The 26617-nt window shown below is 42.6% G+C and overlaps 1 protein-coding gene across 3 annotated transcripts in view; it reads left to right on the forward strand.

Moving 5' to 3' along the window:
- The window catches only part of LOC109874657 (cAMP-specific 3',5'-cyclic phosphodiesterase 4B), a 115763-nt gene that overhangs the window by 20833 nt on the left and 68313 nt on the right, over window positions 1-26617 (forward strand). For 2 of the 3 annotated variants that reach the window (XM_031810507.1, XM_031810508.1), the window contains exons 2-3: window positions 11923-12045; window positions 24445-24671. In XM_031810507.1, coding sequence (XP_031666367.1) covers window positions 12004-12045; window positions 24445-24671 — 269 coding nt within the window. In that variant the 5' untranslated portion in view covers window positions 11923-12003. Of the gene's footprint in view, window positions 1-11922; window positions 12046-24444; window positions 24672-25189; window positions 25645-26617 lie in introns of those variants that run through there. The other variant, XM_020466661.2, reaches the window with a different exon arrangement.

Raw genomic sequence — 26617 nt, forward strand, 5'->3', positions numbered from 1 at the left:
CAGAGGAAGGCCCTAAAAATTGTCAAAGACTCCAGCCATCCAAGTCATAGACTGTTCTCCCTGCTACCGCATGGCAAGCGGTACTGGAGCGCCAAGTCTAGGTCCAAGAGGCTTCTAAACAGGTTCTATACAAGCCATAAGACTTCTGAACATCTAATGAAACTGCTACCCAGACTATTTGCATTGCGCCCCCCCCCTCTTTCTTTTACGCCACTGCTATTCTGTTATTACCTATACATAGTCACTTTAGTAACCCTACCTACATGTACATATTACCTCGACTAACCGGTGCCCCTGAACATGGACTCTGTACCGGTACTCTCTGTATATAGTATGGCTATTGTTATTTTACTGCTGCCCTTTAACTACTTGTTACTTTTATTTCTTATTTGTATTTTTTAAACTGCATTGTTGGTTATGGGCTTGTAAGTAAGCATTTCACTGTTGTTTTCAGCGTATGTGATTAATACGATTTGATGTGTGCCACCCTCCTCCGGTCATGAAAGGACATCAATCCAGACCAATGTCAGGCTTGGATTCCCCATGCCAAAAGCTTTTTCTCCAGGTTCATGAACAATGAGGTCATTAACTGTGATGTCGATGAGAACCGAAGGCCAAATACTCAAAGGCTTGATGCAAATAGGTGCCTGATTTTTTTCTTTTCCTTCATTTAATTTGAAAATGTAATATGTTGGTAACCTCATGCTGTTCTATTGGTTGTCTTTCCACTTTATTTCATTGTCTAGCAGCCAAAGGCATTATCCTGGTCATATAAGCAACCCTTGATAGTTGTTGCATCTTTAGATCTCCTCTCATTTCTAATGAATATTTCCATCTCTGTCCATTTTTAAACTGCTCGCATGTGTGGTGCGCATTTTAGAACCGCATTTTCCCACTATTTACATTCACACAGTTCTAGGCCTACCGCTGTGTGCCCATTGCTGCGCTAAAAATGTGCAGAAATAATAGTTCATCAACATTTTAAGCTAAACATTCTGATCTGTTCCATGTGCCTTTATTGATTGATACGGCATATACCTCCACTTCACTACTTTGATACGCATCCTGGGGATTAAGAAGTGAATATACCCAATGCCCACTGAAAAATAAGTAGATATAGGGCGTATACCTGCATATACCTCCACTTCACTACTTTGATACACATCCTGGGGATTAAAAAGTGAATATACTCAATGCCCACTGAAAAATAAGTAGGTATAGGGCGTATACCTGCGTATACCCTCCACTACACCACTGGGCCTTCCGCTATCACGTCGGGTTGAACAACGGCATATACTCATGATCCAGCACTGCCTCTTATGCCTTATTGCTTAATTGAACAATACATTTTATTTTTTGCATCAATGATTGTGAGATTTCTTCAATGATGACATCTTTGATCACAAATGGGAAAGAAATTATAGAAATGTTCATTTTCAGTACATTTTTATGGATATTGCAAGTATATTGCCTAATGTGAGAACAGTGTAAAATACTGAAAGTTACAGTACTGTAGGATATTACATTCAAAACACTTTTTATTTTTTATTTTTTACTGTTCCCAGATATAATTTATTCTGGCCCAGATCTGGCCCACACACTGCCCACCATCAAATTAGAAATGTGTGGGCCAGCACACGCTGTAAAATGATTAATTCTGAAAAGTCTGGGCCATAATAGTGAAAACATATTGTAAAATAAAAAGGTGTGGCCCAAGTCTGGCCCACATACTGCACAAAGCTACAGCGGAGTTCCCACCTAGGTCCCTGGTCCAGAGATGGGACAGATGCAGGCTGACACACAGGTCTTTATATGGGACTACAATAAGCCAGCATTACACCAACTCTACTCCCCAAATTACATTCACATACTCTGCTATTAAATGCTGTATTTAAACAAAAGAGAAGATAAACAAAAGACAAGAGTAGTTGCAGAATAAGGTCAAAAAGTTTTGGTTTATTACAAGTTGCAACAGGGAAAATGAAGTGTAGAAAAAAGGCCCACAAAAGCACATAAAAAAATGTTTTCAAAAATAAGTACCATTGACTGGAATTGGAGTTGTGCCACAAATGCTAAAATGTGACAAAACAAAACAAACCATGGCCTGCTATCATACCTTGTCCATAGACTGCTAACAGGGTAAGGACATTTGGGTGAACAATCCATTTAATTACCGTTTCCCCTTCCCATTGAAAGCCCACTGGTGTTGATGGGGCTAATAAATGTTTTCTGTATTCAATTGCGCAATAGTATACACTATTTGTGAGCCCATTGTAAGTAGAAGGTGAGACACAAGTGGGGCTTCGAAGGCTAAGATTATGTAAGAGAATTCGAAATTCTGATCCATTGACTTTGAACTGTCTGTTATTCTGAACATTCTATTTCAACATTTGAACAGAGCAAACCATCAGTTATTAAACTAATACAGTTAAGGAATAATAATTCTAATAACAATTCCACATAGGACTTCTACCTGGTGTTGATAGGGTTAGAATATTTCCTGAGCCGCTGGAAGGAGATACAGGGAAGACGTGTCCATCCTCAGTGCCGGATGAACATATCCTCCCCATCTCTCCCTCCACCAGCTGGCACATACCAACCCTCACTCCAAACCATTCTCCACCCTCAAATACACCCCTCTCCCAAAGTCCATCATGGCACAGGTGACACAACACTCCTGGATCGTCTCTTTTTTTTTTCCTTCACGGTCTGCTGCTAGCTGCAATCCCGGACACTAGATGTTATCGGATTCCTCTGGACAGCAGCTAATGAACAAGAGCATGAGCATGATGAGACATTGTGTAAATATGAGAAATCCTTACCAATTTAATAATCCCCCTCAATCAAAGGGAAGCAAAAGAAGTGTTCCCATTTACTTTTTTTGCCAGTTGGTTGGTAATTGTGCGCCTCATTACATGCCACACGACATCTTTCACGCTGCATCCTCAATGAGGCTCAAATGGTTAATCAAAAGGAAAAACACAGTTGAATAATGTATCAATTGACCTCAAAAAACTTTAAGCCACAAGTGACTTCTGCTTTTCCCCAGGTGAGGGAAGCCTATATGGTTCTAGGAAACGCGTACCTGTATGCTCATTCTGATGGTATTTGGAGGTCGAAACATCATGCTTTTATTTTACATAAAGTTGAAATATTTTACTGGGAAGAGATGCCTTTTTCATTTAAAAAAAAGTTTGTGGACATAAAAAAAAAGGATTTTTGTCTTAACTGAAAAAAGTATTTGAATCCCATAAACTCCCATTGAATCCTTCAAAGACAATTGGTTACAAAGTGGAATGAAACTCACCAGTTTGTTTTAAGTCAGACCCCTGAAGATTGAATTCCAGGCTCAGGAGACCTTGCTGATCTTTCTCAATATCTCAATATTAAACTTTCATAAAATCACAAGTGCAATACATCAAAATAAAGCTTAACTTCTTGTTAATCCAGCCACTGTGTCAGACTTCAAAAAGGCTGTACGGCAAAAGCACACCATGCGATTATCTGAGGACAGCGCCCCGCATACAAAACCATGAAAAACATATTTCAAACAGGCAGGTGCGACACGAAAGTCAGAAATAGCGATATAAAAAATGCCTTGCCTTTGATCTTCTGTTGGCACTCAAAGGTCCCAGTTACATCACAAATGGCTACTCGATAATGTCCTTCTAATATCCATAAAAACTCAGTTTAGCAGGCGCGCTTCAGTCAATAATCCACCCAGTTTCCCTCCATCAATATGCATACAAAATGAATCCCAAATGTTACTAATAAACTTTTCCAAACCAGTCAAACAACGTTTATAATCAAACCTTAGGTACCCTAATACGTAAATAAATGTTCAAATTTAAGACGAAGAATCGTTATTGTCTTTACCGGAGAAAAATACCAAAGAACGTGCTCTCATTCACGTGCTTGGAAACACTACAGCCAAAATGGGAGCCACCTAGAAAAACTACAATTTCTGGCTCGTTTTTCCAAAAACCAGCCTGAAACTCTTTCTAAAGACTGCAGTTCCTAGGGCTTCCAATAGATGTCAACAATCTGGGAGGCCTTTTAATAAAAGTGACAGCCATTGAAAATAGTGGTAGGCTGAATTTCTTTGGGGGCGTGTTTGTCTTCGGGGTTTCGCCTGCCATATCAGTTCTGTTATACTCACAGACATAATCTTAACAGTTTTAGAAACTTTAGTGTTTTCAATCAAATTTCTATCCAAAGTATCTATATCCACAGTAAAACGAGTCCTATATCGACCTAACCTGAAAGGCCGCTCAGCAAGGAAGAAGCCACTGCTCCAAAACCGCCATAAAAAAGCCAGACTACGGTTTGCAACTGCACATGGGGACAAAGATCAGACTTTTTGGAGAAACAAAAATAGAACTGTTTGGCCATAATGACCATTATGTTTAGAGGAAAAGGGGGAGGATTGCAAGCCAAAGAATATCATCCCAACCATGAAGCACAGGGGTGGCAGCATCATGTTGTGGGGGTACTTTGCTACAGGAGGGACTGGTGCACTTCGCAGAATAAATGGCATCATGAGGGAGGAAAAATATGTGGATATATTGAAGCAACATCTCAAGACATTAGTCAGGAAGTTAAAGCTTGGTCGCAAATGGGTCTTCCAAATGGACAATGACCCCAAGCATACTTCCAGTTGTAGCAAAATGGCTTAAGGACAACAAAGTCAAGGTACTGGAGTGGCCATCACAAAGCCCTGATCTCAATCCTATAGAAAATTTGTGGGCGGAACTGAAAAAGCGTGTGCGAGCAAGGAGGCCTACAAACCTGACTCAGTTACACCAGCTCTGTCAGGAGGAATGGGCCAAAATTCACCCAACAAGCTTGTGGAAGTCTACCTGAAACATTTGATCCAAGTTAAACAATTTTTAAAGTAAAATTCTGACCAACTGGGAATAAAAGTAAAAGCTATATAAAAGCTGAAATAAATCATTCTCTACTATTATTCTGACATTTCACATTCTTAAAATTAAGGGCTGATACTAACTGACCTAAGACAGGGAATTTTTACTTTAAATGTCAGGAATTGTGAAACATTTAGTTTAAATGTATTTGGCTAAGGTGTATGTAAACTTCCGACTTCAACTGTGTGTGTGTGTGTGTGCTGATCTTTCTTATATCGCTCAGATATAGCATAGACACTTCAGTGGGGACTAGCTGTTGTTCCATGTAGTGAATCTGATATTCAATGCATTTGTATAGCTTAATAGCAGTTAGGCCAAATCAGAAGTTTCAACAAATATATTTGCTATATTTTTGGGAGATTCTTCAAGGGGTCTTAAAATTCAAAATCAAATAGCAAAATTATCCTTGGTATGACAAATCAATTCCATATACATATGACAAATAATGTGGACACCTGCTTGTCTAACATCATTCCATTAATATGGAGTTGGTCCCCCCTTTGCTGCTATAACAGCCTCCACTTGATGTTGGAAAATTGCTGCGGGGACTTGCTTCCATTCAGCCACGAGCATTAGTGAGGTCGGGCACTGATGTTGGCCGATTAGGCCTGGCATGCAGTCGGCGTTCCAATTCATCCCAAAGTTGTTAGATGGGGTTGAGGTCAAGGCTCTGCGCAGGCAAGTCAAGTTCTTCCACACAAATCTCGACAAACCATTGCTGTATGGACCTTGCTTTGTGCATGGGGGCATTGTCATGCTGAAACAGGAAAGGGCCTTCCCCAAACTGTTGCCACAAAGTTGGAAGCACAGAATCGTCTAGAATGTCATTGTTCTTTGTAGCGTTAAGATTTCCTTTCAATGGAACCTAAGGGGCCTAGTCCGAACCATGAAAAACAGCCCCAGGCCATTATTCCTCCTCCACCAAACTTTACAGTTGGCACAATGCATTAGGGCGGGTAGTGTTCTCCTGGCATCCCCCAAATCCAAATTCGTCCGTTGGACCGCCAGATAGTAAAGCGTGATTCATCACTCCAGAGTACGCATTTCACTGCTCCAGAGTCCATTGGCGGAAAGCTTTACACCACTCCAGCCGACGCTTGGCATTGCGCACGGTGATCTTAATGACAAAGGGAAAACCGTTTTTAAACAGCAGAGATTTAAACCGCCACGAACCCAGGACAATCCGAGATCTCAGCCACAGTGGTTAATCTGGTCGCAGGCTGTGTTAAAGCTTTCAGGAAACCTTGATAGCTAGTTAGCAGCTCTTCAGACTTTTTTGGTTGGCAGGATCCCTGGACAGTTCGTAGTGGTCCTAGCAACTGATGCTATCTGCTTGATGGGATCCAAATTAAAAAGGTAGCTAGAAACCAAATTCTTTCAATAGAGCACTTTTAAGGACACTATACCAGTGTCCTAAGCGAGCTACCGGTGTCGTCGTCTTTGGATTTTATATGGCGGTAGGCAACCAACTTTCAAGGTGTCTTACTGCCAACAACTGGACTGGAGTGTTGCCCCACGGCAATTGTCGCGTAATGTATTTCGCCAAAAAAGAACAAAAAATATACCACCTTGTTCAGCGTATTTTGTTTTGGCGCCGTTGTGAAATTTTACTGACATTTTTCCGTATGGCCTGTTGTGACTTAAAAAAATAAAAAAAAACATCAAAGATATACACTTTCTCAGAGTAAGCCATTAGCCTCTGTATTGGTGATAAAGCACCTCAGTCAGAGTGGTATATTTATGTCATGTCAGAACTCAGGGTATATCCCCAGGCAACTTATTACACTGAGAACCGAACCCAGCAGTTCTCCTATAAAACTGTGTAAGGAGGAGGATGCCACAAGCCCCAGAGCCTGTTCTCTTTCAGGTCAGCTTTCTTTGAAGAGGAATGATCTGCACCTAGACCCTTAAAAAAACGATAGAGGATGAGGATCTGGCCATCCGTCTACCAAACGGCATTGACATGAAACCTTTTGCGATCCCATCCTCTATTTTTGTCTGTTTTGTTTGTTTTATGTAGATTTTGCCCGTAGGTTTTATTCATAGACCATCGGATGATCATCCGTGATTATTTGTAGTATAACCGTTTGGTGTTGGAAAGAAGAAAAGAGGGGATATTGTTATGGAGGGGAAACATGACAGCTTAGCATTTAGAAAAAGATTTGTCTAAGATGTTTTTTCCAGTACACTGTGTAGTGTAGCATTGAATGCAGTAAAAACTGCTTGGGGCCTCCCGAATGGCGCAGTGGTCTAAGGCACCGCATTAGAATGCTAAAGGCATCATTACAGACCCGGGTCACACAAAATGGAGGATATACTCACCCCAAAACCCCTTAATCTATTCCTGACACACAAAACACAATTCATACATTATAAAGCAGATGCCCAACTATGATTTGATATTTGAAAAGGCAAACCTCACAAGTTGCCCTGGTAATGCTTACACCATACTGTGTCCTTACCAGAGCCCCTGTCAAATCAAATTATATTTGTCTCATGCGCCGAATACAACTGTAGTAGACCTTACAGTGAAATGCAAGCCCTTATTTAAGAAAAAAATAAGTGTTAAAGTATTTACTAAATAAACTGAAGGAAACCATTTTAAAAAATCAAAGAAGAATATAGAGAATAACAAATATTTTAAAGAACAACAATAAAATAACAGTAACCAGGCTATATAGAGGGGGTACCGGTACGGAGTCTATGTGCGGGGGCACATGTTAGTCGAGGTAATATGTACATGTAAGTAGAGGTAAAGTGACTATGCAAAGATAATAAACAGAGAGTAGCAACAGTGGGTAGCCATTTGATTAGATGTTCATGAGTCTTGTGGCTTGGGGTAGAAGCTGTTAAGTAGCCTTTTGGACCTAAACTTGGCACTCTGGTACCGCTTGCCGTGCGGTAGCAGAGAGAACAGTCTATGACTGGAGTCTTTGGCAATTTTTAGGGCCTTCCTATGACACCGCCTGGTATAGAGGTCCTGGATGGCAGGAAGCTTGGCCCCAGTGATGTACTGGGCCGTACCCACTACCCTCTTATAGTGCTTTGCAGTCAGTGGTGCAGCTGTATAACTTTTGAGGATCTGAGGACCCATGCCAAATCTTTTCAGTCACCTGAGTGGGAATTGGCATTTTCATGCCCTCTTCACGATGGTGTATTTGGACCATGACCGTTCATTAGTAATGTGGACAAAAAGGAACTTGACGCTCTCAACCTGCTCCAATACAGCCCTGTTGATGAGAATGGGGTGTGCTTGGCCCTCCCTTTTCTGTCATCCACGAACATCTCCTTTGTCTTGATCATATTGAGGGAGAGATTGTTAACCTGGCTACCAGGTCTCTGACCTCCTACCTATAGGCTGTTTTGTCGTTGTCGTTGACCAAGTCTACCACTGTTGTGTTGTCGGCAAATGTGATGATGGTGTTGGAGTCGTGCTTGGCCATGCAGTCATGGGTGAACAGTAAGTACAGGAGGGGACTGAGCACACACCCCTGAGGCTGCACCCCCAGGTTGAGGTTCAGCGTGGCAGATGTGTTGTTACCTACCCATACCACCTGGGGGCGGCCCGTCAGAAGGACCAGGATCCAGTTGCAGAGGAAGGTGTTTAGTCCCACGGCCCTTAGCTTAGTGATGAGCTTTGAGGGCACTATGGTGTTTGAACGCTGAGCTGTAGTCAATGAATAGCATTCTCACGTAGGTGTTCCTTTTGTTCAGGTGGGAAAGGGAGTGCAATAGAGATTACGTCATCTGTGGATCTGTTGGGGTGGTATGGAAATTGGAGTGAGTCTAGGGTTTCTGGGATAATGGTGTTGATGTGAGCCATGACTAGCCTTTCAAATCATTTTGTGACTACAGACGTGAATGCTACGGGTCGGTAGTCATTTAGACAGGTTGCCTTTGTTCTTGGGCACAGGGACTATGGTGGTCTGCTTGAAACATGTTTGTATAATAGACTCAGTCAGGGACATGTTGAAAATGTCAGTGAAGACACTTGCCAGTTGGTCAGCGCATGCTCCGAGTGCACGTCCTTGTAATCCATCTGGCCCTGTGGCCTTGTGAATGTTGACCTGTTTAAAGATCTTACTCACATGGGCTACGGAGAGCGTGATCACAGTCGTCCAGAACAGCTGGTGCTCTCATGCATGCTTCAGTGTTGCTTGCCTTGAAGCGCACATATAAGTAATTTAGCTTGTCTGGTAGACTTGTGTCACTGGGCAGCTCACGGCTGTGCTTCCCTTTGTAGTCTAATAGTTTGCAAGCCCTGCCGTAATTCAACGAGCGTCGGAGCCGGTGTAGTAGGATTCAATCTTTGTCCTATATTGATGCTTTGCCTGTTTGATGGGTTGTCGGAGAGCATAGCGGGATTTCTTATAAGCGTCTGGGTTAGAGTCCTGCTACTTGAAAGCGGCAGCTCTACCCTTTAGCTCAGTGCGGATGTTGCCTGTAATCCATGGCTTCTGTTTGGGGTATGTGCGTATGGTCACTGTGGCGACGACATGAAGCCAGTGATGTGGTATACTCCTCAATGAACATCTGACTCGTTAAATAAAAAATCTTTGTACAGTAACGAGGTGAGTAATCTCTGTTCTGATATCCAGAAGCTCTTTTCGGTCATACGAGACGGTGGCAGAAACATTGTGTACAAAATAAGTTAATAACGTGAAAAAAATACGCACAATTGGTTCAGATCCCATAAAACGGCAGCCATCTCCTCAGTTCTGTTTCCAAGTTACTTACCTCAACAATAGCCTTGGAGTAACAGACAAACCAACTTACTTTATACACTTTTTGTCAGCGTCATCACTATGACACAAATTCTCCAAAAATCCATAATGGTGTCAGATCTTGACTGGGTCTTTTTGTCAAAAAGATGTCCCAACCATTCCTGATTTATTACTGAGCTCTTTCGCAGCCCCCAGCTGAAACCCTGTATAACAGAGAATACAGACCGGATGTACTGTACAGTACAAGATAGAGGTCGACCGATTATGATTTTTCAGCGCCGATACCGATTATTGGAGGATCAAAAAAAAGCCGATACCGATTAATCGGCCGATATTATTATTATTATTATTATTATTATTATTATTTATTTTTAAATATTTTTTAACATTTGTAATCATGACAATTACAACAATACTGAATGAACACTTATTTTAACTTAATATAATACATCAATAAAAATCAATTTAGCCTCAAGTAAATAATGAAACATTTTCAAATTGGTTTAAATAATGCAAAAACAAAGTGTTGGAGAAGAAAGTAAAAGTGCAATATGTGCTATGTAAGAAAGCTAACGTTTCAGTTCCTTGCTCGGAACATGAGAACATATGAAAGCTGGTGGTTCCTTTTAACATGAGTCTTCAATATTCCCAGGTAAGACGTTTTAGGTTGTAGTTATTATAGGACTATTTTCCCTCTATACCATTTTGTATTTCATTAACCTTTGACTATTGGATGTTCTTACACTGGCAATACTAAAGTGCCTATAACAGTATAGCTTCCGTCCCTCTCGCTCCTCCCTGGGCTCGAAGAAGCAACACAACGACAACAGCCACCATCGAAGCAGCGTTACCCATGCAGAGCAAGGGGAACAACTACTAGAATGCTCAGAGCGAGTGACGTTTGAAACGCTATTAGCGCGCGCTAACTAGCTAGCCATTTCACTTCGGTTACACCAGCCTCATCTCGGGAGTTGATAGGCTTGAAGTCATAAACAGCGCAATGCTTGACGCACAATGAAGACCTGCTGGCAAAACGCATGAAAGTGTTTGTTTACGCGCCTGCTTCTGCCTACCACTGCTCAGTCAGATACTTAGATACTTGTATGCTCAGTCAGATTATATGCAACGCAGGACACTCTAGATAATATCTAGTAATATCATCAACCATGTGTAGTTAACTAGTGATTATGATTGATTGTTTTTTATAAGATAAGTTTAACTTACCTTTGCCTGTTACGCGAATGCAGTAAGCCATCTCCTTGTGTAGTGCAACGAGAGAGAGAGAGGCAGGTCGTTATTGCGTTGGACTAGTTAACTGTAAGGGTGCAAGATTGGATCGCCCGAGCTGACAAAGTGAAAATCTGTTGTCCTGCCCCTGAACAAGGCAGTTAACCCACCGTTCCTAATCCGTCATTGAAAATAAGTATGTTTTCTCAACTGACTTGCTTAGTTAAATAAAGGTATACATACCAACAATAAATAAACAAAACAACAACTTGAAATCGGCCCTAATTAATTGGCCATTCCGATTAATCGGTCGACCTCTAGTACAAGACCTTCAGGCAGAGTGCGTTACTGTACAAAATCAATTGCTATCGTTCGATTTAAATGGCACTATTTAACCTTTGAACCTACTTCAGTGAATCATTAACCCTTTTATTTTCTAAATGATTCTAAACATAATCAGCAGTGCTCCCAAAGCTATTTCAGAGATGCAAGATGCACATCTCGTTCAGAGATACTGGAAAGCAGGGATGGGCTACTGACAAAATTTAGCTTAGGGCCCCCAAAAGGCTAGGGCAGGCTCTGACTGCATGTGTGGGTATTGACGTGGGTACGCAGACCGACGAGCCTCTGCGCCCCTTCACGATGAGTTCGGATTTGTTGTGGCCCCCACCCCCATCAAAGTTGCCCATCCCTGCTGTAAAGCATTTGTTCATGTGCTCTGGTGTTCACTCTACTCTCAAGGAATATGATAGCTGTGTGACATCCAATTCCTAGAAGAGTAGCCTCTTGCTTCATGCTATCTTTGTGTCGGAAGTCTTCCTGCTACTTATGATAATGTCATCACTGAATCTTGTGATAACACTGTTATCACTGTTATTAGAATGCGTAATCCTCTGTCAGCTGAACCCACTCCAATTATCCAACAGAGGATATTCCACAAAATGTCTGTGTCATGCCGAAACCGACGACAGTTGTGTGATTATCTAATTTAATTCTTGTGCTTTTTTTCTCTCTCAATCCATCCCTTTCTTCCTCTCCAATGCTAGGTGTGCTGGTGAAGGCCCCAGTAAAGGAGGGATCGAGGATAAGTGTATAAAAGAAGAGAGAACGTGACGTGGTGACCGAGGATGAAGAAGAGCAGGAGTGTGTTAGCGGTGACACCAGGCGACGTGAGTACATTAGCTGCATCACTAGGGCAACAGCACTCGGTCTGGGAATCATTTTTATGGGGGGGGGGTACTCTTCAGACAGACAATTCTCCCAACAAATCACGAGTTTGGATAGGAAAACATTAGAGATGCGGACACAGTGCGGACTCAGATAGCTAGGCAAAAGGCCGCGTTCATGTCATGTTGGAAACTCGGGACCTCTGATTTAAAATGATTGTAACTTATTTGCGTAGACCTTTCTATAGGTTGTGTCTGATACGCGAGTTTCACATTTGGGAGGTATCATCTTTCTACAACGAGTAACCAAGCCGGAAATGAGTCTTGAGTTTCTTGATTTTTCCCACATGACACGAATGCAGTATTAGACCCAGTCAGTGGTTGTAAGCTTGTAACGTTAACATTCGCTGTCAAACTACCCTCCTGTGAAATACACTGAAAATATCTATTGAGGGAGGCAAGTAAACCAGGACGACTGATCCGTGTCAACATCGCCAGAACACACCTCACTTATTATTCACACCTTGTTTTGACAGCATCTTTCCATTCAGGAGGTGTAGCAGTTTGCTTTAGCTTACTAGTCATTGTTTGGCAACAATGTAGTGTTATATCTATTCATTACTTGGATAATAATATACCCTACTGCGTGAAATTACATTAGTTTCCCTCTCAAATGGCAACAAAACCCAGTGTGGTAGTTTTAGCCAGCTAGTACAGTAGGTCCTCCCATATTGGTAGCCAAACACCATAAAAATGAAGAGTACCTACATTAGGATGTCATAACACACTCTTAAGTATTTATGAAATGCTTATATACTGCTTAAGTCAACATATGTAGCTAAAAAAGGTCTTTAACAAATCCATAAGTGGTACATAAGCATTTTATAAAAAATGTATTAACGACTTAAGCATAGCTTCCTCTAGCCTATTGGGTGTGCCGTCTATGATCCTCTAACCTTTCACTACTAACAGAAATAGAGGAAGGTACTGTCTGGAAGGCAGTGAGTCATGAGCAGATGACCGTCCAGAAACAGAGGGGTGTTCGACAGTACACACTGCAGAGAGAGAGGAGGAGAGGGAGAGGAAAAAAGAGGGGGGGGTTATGGAGAGAGGGTGACAAAGCAAGAGAGATGGAGGGATGAGGAAGAGAAGGGAAGAAGGAGGGAGGGAGTGAGAAAACGAGGGGGACCAAGAGTATGCGCAAGGGAGAGAAAAGAGACAGAGAAAGGCCCATCTGTTTCTCCTCACTCCTCAGATGAAGAAAGCTCTGTTTATTATCAGATGGGCAGGCCAGCTCATTTGGTTTCACAGTTTCCAGAAAGACCATTTTGAATCAGGCAACTCCCAGGGCCACTCTGCTCTCCTAGAGGCACCGTCAGCTCTTATAGTTCTGAACCGCCCATCATTTTCTATGTCCTTGGGTAATTGTTTGCTACCCAGTAGATAATTGCACTCACATGGTGTTCCACGTCTGAATTAGTCCTTTATTAGAAGGAGAGGATGAAAACCAGACTTGTTTCAGCCCTCCAGGACTGACATTAAACAGCCCTCAGCTAGATGGAAATTCACAAAAGTGGAAAAGTTATATGTGTATATACAGTGGGGCAGTGGGGCAAAAAAGTATTTAGTCAGCCACCAATTGTGCAAGTGATCCCACTTAAAAAGATGAGAGAGGCCTGTAATTTTCATCATAGGTACACTTCAACTATGACAGACAAAATGAGGGGAAAAAATCCAGAAAATCCCATTGTAGGATTTTTTATGAATTTATTTGCAAATGATGGTGGAAAATAAGTATTTGATCAATAACAAAAGTTTATCTCAATACTTTGTTATATACCCTTTGTTGGCAATGACAGAGGTCAAACTTTTTTGTAAGTCTTCACAAGGTTTTCACACACTGTTGCTGGTATTTTGGCCCATTCCTCCATGCAGATCTCCTCTAGAGCAGTGATGTTTTGGGGCTGTTGCTGGGCAACACGGACTTTCAACTCCCTCCAAAGATTTTCTATGGGGTTGAGATCTGGAGACTGGCTAGACCACTCCAGGACCTTGAAATGCTTCTTACGAAGCCACTCCTTCGTTGCCCAGGCGGTGTGTTTGGGATCATTGTCATGCTGAAAGACCCAGCCACGTTTCATCTTCAATGCCCTTGCTGATGGAAGGAGGGTTTCACTCAAAATCTCACGATACATAGCCCCATTCATTCTTTCCTTGACACGGATCAGTCGTCCTGGTCCCTTTGCAGAAAAACAGCCCCAAAGCATGATGTTTCCACCCCCATGCTTCACAGTAGGTATGGTGTTCTTTGGATGCAACTCAGCATTCTTTGTCCTCCAAACACGACGAGTTGAGTTTTTACCAAAAAGTTCTATTTTGGTTTCATCTGACCATATGACATTCTTCCAATCTTCTTCTGGATCATCCAAATGCTATCTAGCAAACTTCAGACGGGCCTGGACATGTACTGGCTTAAGCAGGGGGACACGTCTGGCACTGCAGGATTTGAGTCCCTGGCTGCATAGTGTGTTACTGATGGTAGGCTTTGTTACTTTGGTCCCAGCTCTCTGCAGGTCATTCACTAGGTCCCCCTGTGTGGTTCTGGGATTTTTGCTCACCGTTCTTGTGGTCATTTTGACCCCACGGGGTGAGATCTTGCGTGGAGCCCCAGATCGAGGGAGATTATCAGTGGTCTTGTATGTCTTCCATTTCCTAATAATTGCTCCCACAGTTGATTTCTTCAAACCAAGCTGTTTACCTATTGCAGATTCAGTCTTCCCAGCCTGGTGCAGGTCTACAATTTTATTTCTGGTGTCCTTTGACAGCTCTTTGGTCTTGGCCATAGTGGAGTTTGGAGTGTGACTGTTTGAGGTTGTGGACAGGTGTCTTTTATACTGATAACAAATTCAAACAGGTGCCATTAATACAGGTAACGAGTGGAGGACAGAGGAGCCTCTTAAAGAACAAGTTACAGGTCTGTGAGAGCCAGAAATCTTGCTTGTTTGTAGGTGAGCAAATACTTTTTGTCCACCATAATTTGCAAATAAATTCCTTAAAAATCCTACAATGTGATTTTTCAGGATTTTTTTTCTCATTTTGTCTGTCATAGTTGAAGTGTACCTATGATGAAAATTACAGGCCTCTCATCTTTTTAAGTGGGAGAACTTGCAAAATTGGTGGCTGACCTAAATGCTTTTTTGCCCCACTCTATATGTGTGTGTGTGTGTGTGTGTGTGTGTGTGTGTGTGGTATGTATGTATGTATGTATGTATACACACACTGTATATGGATTTTTCTATCGTGTTATTGACTGTACATTTGTTTTTCCCATGTGTATCTCTGTTGTTGTAGCACTGCTTTGCTTTATCTTGGCCAGGTTGCAGTTGTAAATGAGAACTTGTTCTCAACTGGCCTACCTGGTTTAATAAAGGTAAAATAAAGTTCATTTGGAAAGTATTCAGACACCTTGACTTTTCCTTATTTTGTTATGTTAAATGCATACTAATCCCCATCAATCTACACACAATACCCCATAATGACAAAGCGAGAAAAAAAAATACGTTATTTACATAAGTATTCAGACCCCTTGCTATGAGACTCGAAATTGAGCTCAGGTGTATCCTGTTTCCATTGATCATCCTTGTTTCTACAACTTGATTCAACTGTGGTAAATTCAATTGATTGGACATGATTTGGAAAGCCACACACCTGTCTATATAAGGTCCCACAGTTGACAGTGCAAGTCAGAGCAAAAACGAAGCCATGAGATCGAAGGAATTGTCCATAGAGCTTCGAAACAGGTTTGTGTCGGGTAAGGGTACCAAAACTGGGGAAGGGTACCAAAACATTTCTGCAGCATTGATGGAACCCAAGAACAAAGTGGCCTCCACCATTCTTTAATGGAAGGAGTTTGAAACCAAAAAGACTCTTCCTAGAGCTGGCCGCCCACCCAAACTCCGCAATCGGGGGAGAAGGGTCTTGGTCAGGGAGGTGACCAAGAACTCCATGGTCACTAACAAAGCTCCAGAGTTCCTCTGTGGAGATGGGAGAACCTTCCAGAAGGACAACCATCTCTGCAGCACTCCACCAGTCAGGCCTTTATGGTAGTGGCCTGGCGGAAGCCACTCCTCAGTCAAAAGCACATGACACCCCACTTAGAGTTTGTCAAGGGGCACCTAAAGAACTCTCAGACCATGAGAAACAAGATTCTCTGGTCTGATGAAACCAAGATTGAACTCTTTGGCCTGAATGCCAAGCGTCACATCTGGAGGAAACTTGGCACCAGCATGGGTGTGGCAGCATCATGCTGTGGGGATGTTTTTCAGCGGCAGGGCCTGGGAGACTAGTCAGGAAAGAGGGAAAGATTAACAGAGCAAAGTACAGAGGTCCTTGATGAAAACCTGCTCCAGAGTGCTTAAGACCTCAGACTGGGGCAATGGTTCACCTTCCAACAGGACAATGACACTAAGCACACAGCCAAGACAACAAAGGAGTGTCTTCGGGACATGTCTGAATGTCCTTGAGTGGCCCAGCCAGAGCCCGGACTTGAACCCGATCGAACATTTCTGGAGACCTAAAAAAAAGCTGTGAAGCGACGCTCCCCTTCCAACCTGACAAGAGCTTGAGAAGAATGGGAGAAACTCAAATACAGGTGTGCCAAGCTTGTGGCGTTATACCAAAGAAGACTCAAGGCTGTAATCACTGCCAAAGGTGCTTCAACAAAGTACAGAGTAAAGGGCCTGAATATTTATGTAAATGTGATATTAACAGGGTGTAGATGAATTAATGGGATTTAAAAAAAAATATATATATATATTTTAGAATAACGCTGTAAGATAATGTTGTGGAAATTCTACACAGGGGACTCTCAAAGTCAATCTTAAATTAATCATTCTTTATTATCAGCTTGCTGGAGAGGGTCCAACCAACTCAAGGCACCAAGTACACATGTCGATCGGGAGTTTCACTGGGGCGGTCCCTTCCGTTCTCTTATACTGCTTACACAGACATATTTGCATGGTTTAAATTAATCATAATTCGTCATTAACGTTGGCTCCTGCATGTGACTGACCAATACCTCACGAGACTTCCTCTCCAAGTTGAGACGTTGAAACTGAGATGCCTCTGTTCCCATAGTACACAATCAGTCAGACACCTACATGAACTTTTCTAATTGGTTATTAGAACGTAGCTTTGATTTGATACACAAACAGAACATTTCCCCTCACATTGCCTACTCTTATCACTCAGTGATAATTATCATAAAATGTTAAGGTAAGCATTAGATAATAGCTTCTATCAAAGGAGGTTCTATCAAAATATGTTTATTAAAGTAAGTGAAATGAACATATAAAATCAGACACTTCATCCTTTCAAACCCTTCACTCTGGGTTTTACGATCTAAAATACACACAAATACACTGTAGACTCAGAGGTGACTAAATCTCTCAATGTTGAACCATTGTTTACATAGGTCTTACCACAATCGGGTTGCAGTGACCTGTTGCAGTGATCTGTTCTGCACCAACTGTCCCTGAGACTAGTCAAAACATAAAATCTGTTTTTTTTAACAAATCCACAAGGGCCTTCCAAACTTGTCAAACAAAAACAACTTTCAATTCTCACTCATTGTCCTTATCGGGCAATAAGGACAATGGGGCGGCAGGGTAGCCTAGTGGTTAGAGCGTTGGACTAGTAACCGGAAGGTTGCAAGTTCAAACCCCCAAGCTGACAAGGTACAAATCTGTCGTTCTGCCCCTGAACAGGCAGTTAACCCACTGTTCCTAGGCCGTCATTGAAAATAAGAATTTGTTCTTAACTGACTTGCCTAGTAAAATAAAGGTTAAATAAAAAATAAAAAAATCTACAGGGGGAAAAGGAAGCTGATCCAGCGTCGGCAGCTCATCAGTCTCACCATCCACTTGAGGAGCATTAAACATAATGGCTGCCGAAACCTTATCAGCTAGGAAGTCACAAATAGCCTTAAAACATGTTAGTAATACAATTAGACAGACTACGTTTTTTTTTTTTAACACACGCTGCAGCCCATTGGGCAATTTGGGATCCCCATCTTTCAAACAGGAATTTCAACCAAGTTGCAAGTGTCCGCTCTGGCTGTGGGGAATTGTTCTTTGCCACGGTGGCAATGTATTCGGCCAGATCGGTAACATTAGAATACCGATCCGGGACAAAAGTGCAACACATCTCCAATTATTGCACAAGAGCCCCAAAAGATAGTCACGGGCCTCTCTGTTTTACAGAGCCAATTCATGCAATTCCTTCAGTTCGTCAGTCAATTTTTCCAGGACATTTCGAGTAGCATTGGCAATTTTCTCCATGTGTTTAGCGATTATCATGAATTTGGTCTAGCGTACATGCGACTCCATAACCAGGAAAAATATACACCAAAGAACCTGGAGGCAGGTGCCGGAGTGTGAGTGACGTCAGCTAGAGAACTCTTATATCTCCTCATTCCAAGAGGTTTGTAGTCTCTAAACAGAGCCTTCAGACTCTTCTCATTGTTTGGAACGGTTCTCATAGCGGTCACCACAAACCCAACAGTACAACCAGTTCAGGGGAAGGCTATAGTAAGCAATCTTACCACACAACCAATAGGTACCATTTGTGGCTCCTCTCAAAGGGATAATAACATTATAGACTGAAATACCATAAGTAACATTACCAGGTTCCCCAGTGTCGGCATTGTTAACAGTTAACTTACAGGTATTGGATCCGTTGTAATGCATTGTACAATTTACGTTCTAGTTCACCCAAATGATGACCTCCTTCTCCACTAATACACCAAGGGGCTGTCATCACTCTTAATACTTTACTCCCATCTCCTTAGCATCTGGCCTAGCAAACAACGGTGGGTCTATGTGGTTGTGTAATGCAGAAAACGTCATGGGGTCATGGTAACGTGGCATCTCTACCAGGAATGGTAAGACCATTTTGCATAGTCAGATTTACCCCTATGGGAACTCCCACAAGTGGTAAACCTGCTCCTACCTTAACTGACCCCAACCCACACACCCAACACTCTTATTGTGCAGATGTAAGATTAGGAACCATTTCTGCTCTAGTCCTTGTTTTTGCTGGTAGCTTTCGGTCTTCAGCTCCAGCACCTTCTACAGCTCCTCCATTAGCTCCTAATCCCATGGCTCCTCCGCCTGACACAGGCCCAACCCCCATCTAGGTTATTGGGGGGGTAGGAGGCCACCATCTCTGTCTGCTGGTGGAAGATTTGGCAGAGGTGGATACAAGGGGGTGGGGGCCCCATGAAAGGGTTCCCCATGGTTGATGAAAGGCCAGCCAGGCTTTCTTTTTCTTCTTCTTCTTCTTTTTCTTCTCCGGCTCCTCATGCTTCACCATCATTCTTCTTACAGCTTTATATTTAGCATTTTCTGCTTCTCTCTGAAATCGTCCCAATTTATTTTAACTTGTGTTTTCTTTTCAAGTTGGCCTCTCTCTGACTCCAGTCTTTCTGTGCTCACTGTCCCATCTTCAGGGATCTGTCCATCTTTGTCCTGTCTTCTGTTTGGTTCAGTAACCCCCCCTTACCAATTTTTTTGTTGCCATTACAACACTCGCTGCCTTTTTGGTTCCCAGTACAGATCCTCCATCCTACTCTTACTATTTCCGTTTCCCATGCTTAATCCCTTTCTTGAACTCTTTTGGGGGGGGCAAAACTTCCAGTTTAACACATCATCCCACACTCACACAGCTCTCACACCGAGGCTAAACCCCTGCTCAGTTAGTTAGTCAAGCACACAATACTCTCATCCACATTCACTTAGTACTATTCCCAAACATACTCAATCTCCCTTAGAACTCCTTATGCATCTCCAATGATTCTCTTGTCATGACCTCCCATGCATAAGTATCTTCTGTGGTTCCTCTATAGTCTCCATAGTTGCCATATAGTCTCCACAGTATCGATTGTCCCTGAGCATCTGTAGTCCCAATAGCATACATAGTCCCACATTTCCCCCAAAATGTTGAAAAAGTCAAGGGGTCTGAATACTTTCCGAATGCACTGTGTACAAGTATTTTTCCCTGTCCTTTTTCCAATTCAAAGTAACAACAGCTTATCTATCACGAATTAGTGACACATGTCCGGCTCTTGGAGAGAACTAATCAACATGGGATGAATACACAACACGGTAAAACACACGATAAATACGTGTATAACATATTGACATGTTGCCACTGAAATATTACGGCGCTTTTGTAACACAAGTGAAACGCAATAGGAAAAAGCCTTTCACGTCATGAACACATTGTAACGCATGGACACGTTGCCATCGAAATGTCCTGTTATGACGGCACTTATTTGACACGTGAAACGTAATGGACAAAGCCCATCTCAGGGTTGCCAGATTGGACTGCCACTCTCCCATTGCAGACAGCAGGGATACATCAGACAAATTAGATTTCCCTCGAAATACCAGAGGACTCAGCAGTGCTGTGTTTACTCTCAGTCAATTACAGCAGGGACTGACTAGGAGCAGGTGGGGCTGTTCGCTATCTCCATCCTCTGTCTGTTCCTTCTCTCTCGCCCGCTCTCATCGGTCTGTCCATCTTTGTCGCTATCTTTTGCCCTCATCGGTCTCTCTCCCCCCTCACTCCCTCCCTCAGCCTGTCTCTATCTTCCAGCCGACCTCCCCATTTTCACTCCCTTCTCTGCCGATCTTCTCTTTCTAATCTCACTCTTATTTTAGTCTCTATCTTCCCATGTGTTAATTTTTCTATCTTTCCCCCTGTGTTTGTATGTCTAGCTGAATCCCGGTGTTCTTTCCCTTTCTCTCTCCGTGTTAGTCTTGCCATGTATTTCTCTCTCTTCCCCCTTTGGCTGTCTCGCTCTCCACATGCATCTTTACTGGGTCACAGAGTTGTGGACTGCTGGTCTTGTGAACTCAGCAGGAGGTGTTGGAGAGAGGACAGAAGGTAGAGAGAGAGAGGGAGAGAACGAGAGAGAATACAGTCTTATGGCACTAGTGCAAATTGCACTAGCCTATCCAATAGCACCCCAGTAGTAGAGTTTGTGATACAGTAAAATGTTTATGCTCACACTTGTTTTAGGAAGAGAACGCACAGCACAATAGGTATGTAATACATACCGTTTGTCAGTCAAGTAAATAGAACACATGATCAGGGTAATGGATTTAACACTTAATCAAGCCCTCCGCTCATTCTGCCCTGTCCTTAGCTACAGTGTGCTGAAGTGGCCCCTATGGCTAGGTACAGACCTAGGATCAGCTTGCCTTCCCCCAAATCCTAATCTTAACCATTAGACTCAAGACCAGCCTCTGAGATTATCTCGGAGTTGCCCTGAGGGCAGAGAAGTGTGATGCATGTCACTCTGACACAAGCTAGGGGACAGAGGGACCCACACCTCACTGAGTGTGTGGAGAGAGCAGAGGAGATGGAAGAGTCACATGAGGAAAGCGAGGAAGAGGTGAGGAGGAGGGAAAGGATAAAGAGGGGAGAGCAGTATGGTGTATGTCACTCTGGCATGGGGACAGAGGGATGACACTGCCACGGAGTGAGGAGGGAGGAGATGGAAGAGGATGATGAGGGAAAGTAAGGAAGAGGAGTAGGTGACCGGAGGGCAGAGCAATGTTTATTTTTGTTACATTTTATTTCACCTTTTATTTAACCAGGTAGGCTAGTTGAGAACAAGTTCACATTTACAACTGCGACCTGGCCAAGATAAAGCAAAGCAGTGTAACACAAACAACAACACGTAGAATAAACAAACATACAGTCAATAACACAATAGGAAAACAAGTATACATACAGTGTGTGCAAATAAAGTAAGATAAGGCAATAAATAGGCCATAGTGGCAAAATAATGACAATTTAGCAATTAAACACTGGAGAGACAGATGTGCAGAAGATGAATGTGCAAGTGGAGATCCTGGGGTGCAAAGAAGCAAAAATATTCAATTTACAATTGCTGTTAAGCAGTGCTGAGATTGGTTTGCGTTGGGGAAGCATCAGCACCTGCTGACTAGAGGGAAGTAGCTTTTCCGTGATTCATCTCTCTTTCTCTCTTATGCATTCGCTGTCTCTCCACAGACACACCCTGTTATCATGTATGCAGTGTACGTGGGCACACACACACACACACAATCCATTCTCCGCAAACACCACCTCACCTATCACTCACACAGACAGCGTTTTAGGAATTCCTCGATTGCCTCCCTCTCCCTTGTTCTTTTACACTTTGACTGAGTGAATGTAAAACAGAGGGTGATGTATATCCTCACTCTGCCAGGAGCCTCTCGCTGAAACTGCCATGTTTTACAACCCACCATTACAGAGAAAGTCACAACATTGACACAGACATATAAAACACACACAGAAATACTACAAATACTGATGCATTGTTCTTTCGAAGGCCAAACCCACTGCTGGTGTGCGTGGCCAAAGAGCTCTATTTTCATGTCATAGCACCAGTTCCAATCTGGTTCCAAGCACCAGTTCCAATCCATGTGCCAATGCCGTTTAGCAAACTCCAGATGGTGCTATGGTCATCTGTCATGAAAGTAGAGGTTTTTGGCCATGTACACCAATGGTGAATTTTGGTTTTCGAAAAGAAGAATGCATATGCAGAAAATACCTAATCCCTACTGTAAAATATGGTGGTGTATCTTTGATGTTATGGGGATATTTTGCTTCCACTGGTCCTGGGGCCCTTGTTAAGTTCAAAGGCATCATGAACTTATTCAAGTATCAAAACATTTTTACCAAAAACCTGGTTGCCTTTGCCAGGAGGCTGAAAACTGGCTGCAAATGGATCTTCCAGCAAGGCAAGCAGACAATACATTCCACCAACAAATGGTTAATTGACCACAAAATCAACATTTTGCAATGGCCATCTCAGTCTCCGAGGGCAGCTCATAAGCGCAGGCGAAGGATCTCAAAGGATCTGGAAAGATTCTGTATGGAGGAATGGTCTAAAATCTCTCCCAGTGTGTTCTCCAATCTCATAAAACATTTCAGAAAAAAGTCTGTTGAATTCGCAAGGTGAGGGTGCTGGAGTATTGAATACAGGGAATCCAATCATTTTAACCCATATCTTTTTAGATGTTTTGTATTCCGTCTTAAACAAAAATGGCATACAATATAGCTTAGAATTTGTATTACACTTTTTTTTTTTTTTTTACACATTTCACATTTTTATTTTGCTCATCTTTATAATTCTGGACACACGGACACATACACGCATGCACATATATATATATATATATATATATATATATATATGCATACACACTGAGTGTAGAAACATTATGAACACCTGCTCTTTCCATGTCTGACTGACCAGGTGAATCCAGGCGAAAGCTCTGATCCCTTATTGATGCCACTTGTTAAAGCCACTTCAATCAGTGTCGGATAGATTAAGGGGAGGATACGGTTTAAATAAGAATTTTTAAGCCTTGAGAAAATTGAGACGTGGAATGTGTGCCATTCAGAGGGTGAAGGGGCAAGACAAAATTATTAGTGCCTTTTAGGTGCCAGGTGCCATCGGTTTCCTGTGTGTATCAAGAATGGTCCACCACCCAAAGGACGTCTAAATATTAGGAAGGTGTCCTTAATGTTTTGTACACTGCATAAAACTCACGTGTTGCCGTTTGGAATGACCTTTTGATTAGACAACACTTTTTTTGTTGTTGTTGTGTTTATCAAATATCACAAATGTTTTAGTGTGTTGTAGTCAAATTGGTCAACATAATATTACATAATGCATTTCCCCCACGAAAACATGATCTTCTGGGAAATATTGGAGACGTATTTAAAATCCAGTACTCTCTGTACTCCAAAATGTGACCAGCTGAAAGAGATTATCTGTCAAAAGACTTAAAGGGAAAATCCTGGTCTGGCTCCTTTTCTAGTTTTGGTTCTGATTTATCCGTATCTTGGGTTTTCAGAATACTGTAGTCTCACAGCAGGCCCTAGAGTGCCCCCTAGTGCTATGTGTACGGAACCGACAAAATATTAGGATTTTGACATCCTTTGAAATAGACAAAGTATTACCTTGAATTAATAATGTACACTGAAATGCGTCGACATAGGGGCTAGTTTGGGTTTATTCGAAGCAGTGCATGCTGATGTAATATAATATGCAACAAATGACACTTAACTGCAGAAAAAAATCCCTTGCCTATTTGCTTATCCCATCTATCTCCACTGAGTCTTACCCATAATTTATTTCAATGTTATATCAACATTGTCAACTTTCCCATGCCTTTTAGTCTTATCTATAACCCTTGTTCTGTAAACCCGCGCCTCTAAACGCTATAGCAACATTCTCTCAACGTCTCCACTGCCTCTTACTCTTGGGCATAAACTTCTATTTAATGTTCTACTAACAATCTCTCAACATTTGCCTTTCAGGAAACCAAGGAGCCTCCGGGAGTGCCCCTGTTCGGCAGCACCCCGGGGGTGGACCTTCGCCGGGGCCGCAGGCGTCACTCAGGCACGCTAATGCTGCCCCCGTTGTCGTGGCGACAGGCGGAGAGTGATCTGGGCCGCACGCCAGAGGAGTGTGCCATGGCCCGACCCACCAGCTTGCCCTTTCGACCTCCACCACGCATCGACATTACCCATGTCGACCCCAACAGGTGAGATATCGTAGGTCATAGCTCAACGTTTTGGGAGGTTGGCAACTCTGGACTTCTAAGGCAGCACTCCTGGAGGACAGTACCTGTGCAATATTACCTAAGGTCAACCCATCCTGTGTTCTCCTTCTGTAGAGCATAGCATACCATGATAATATTTTTTGCTGAATTGCATCTTACTCTACGCTGAAGTATATTATGTGTTTGTAGAGACAGAGAAGCAAATCTATTTTGTACATTCAGCATCAGCAAAGTGCACTTTCATCCAACAACCACTAGGTGGAGACAAAGTGCTCCAAAGCCAGTTGCGGTGCCTATTTAATTAATGTGCTTTGTGAAGTGAGGTTGTGTTGAACTGTTGAGTTCCAGTCACTGTACAGAGCAACAGACAGTTGTGGTAAGCCAATCAACATCATTCGAGGTGATCACCAATAGCCCCTCAAGAATATTACAGAGGGGGCGGACCCTGGGCTTACAGTGGTCCCTGACTGGAGAGAGAGATGGAACTGTATGGAAGAGGGAAAGTGGGTTTGAGATTGTTTAAGTGAAGTAAACAAAGAGCAGGTAGGTGCCTGAGACAAAGGGAGAGTGAAGGAAAGAAAGAGAGAGGGAAAGGCACAGAGTATGTCACCCCCGGTGAACACTTGAAGTGAGAAGAGCTCGCCAAAGAAGTCTGCGAACTAGAGCTGTCGGAAGAACCCTGCTCTGTCCACCAGCTCTCTGGCGGGTACTGTGCTGTAGACTCACGCTTGAGCTCCACTCTTTGGGACTCAGTGAACTGGACTCTGATCTAAACCAAGATCCTAGCTATGGAGGCCCATGGGGACCGAACAGAGTCGGAACAGAATACAGACTCATGTGGGCCAACCGAATCGGACAAGAGGACGAGAGTTTCACCCCACAACTCTCCCAGACGGTTTCGTAAACAAGTGGTGACCAAGCGCCGTTACAGGCGCTTCACTGTGGCCCATACCTGGTAAGGCCCTGGAGCTGTGTTGGTGTGTGTATGTCTGTGTGTGCGTTAGGACAGCGAGTTGCCAAGGACGTCACAATACAACATTATCACATTACGATATCTATTTCGATTGTATATGTACCACAATTCTATAAGTATTGCAATTAGATATTGATATTTTATTGCGATTTGTTGTTCCAAACATATTGCTCACAAGGGGGCCAATTCTGACTTAGGAATTGTACGCACTTCTCAGTATTTGGTTTTCAGACTTACCTTATGGAGGTGCATAATGGGCTTTGCAGGCGTGGTTCCCTTGCGCGCTGAATACATCTAATTTAACCACTGAAAAACCTCCCACTTGATGGCCAACAGATTTTCCTATAGGGTTTTCACTACATGTATCTTAATTTTGACGACAGGCTAGATTAGAGTACATCGGGTTCAGAATATAGGGATCAATGAAAGAAAGACATCTAAATGTGCATTTTCGTCTCCATTGAAACTGATAGATTTAAAATGTAAAAACTACTCTGAACTTGTAGAATATTTAGGCAAATAGGGTTAGGAAATTAGGCATAAATCATTTAACAAAAAACAGGTTTGGAGAGCCTTTACGCACTAAATATATGGTTGAATCAAAAATACAGTGGTTTGCTTCATCTTGAAAGTTGTCATGTTTAAGTTCAATTCATGAAATATTGGAGGTGGAAAAGTGTTCAATAAGGGTGGAACAATAGTCCTACAAATCAACCCAAGTCCGCACTCATCATGGAACTGTATGACAACGGTCCAGTCGTCGTGAACTGTGCACCGGGCCCCAGGTTTAACCTGCTACGTGTGGTCTGAGTTCCATAATGATTCAAATAGGCTACATGACCCAAATTTATTGCACCACGTTAGCTTAATATGATCCACTAATGCTCTGCGACCCTCAGGAACAACTACACAGACGTGGCAGAGGAAGGAAAGGTCAACGGAATGGAATGATATG

This window comes from Oncorhynchus kisutch, linkage group LG30 (genome assembly GCF_002021735.2).
Source record: "Oncorhynchus kisutch isolate 150728-3 linkage group LG30, Okis_V2, whole genome shotgun sequence".
Lineage (NCBI taxonomy): Eukaryota > Metazoa > Chordata > Actinopteri > Salmoniformes > Salmonidae > Oncorhynchus > Oncorhynchus kisutch.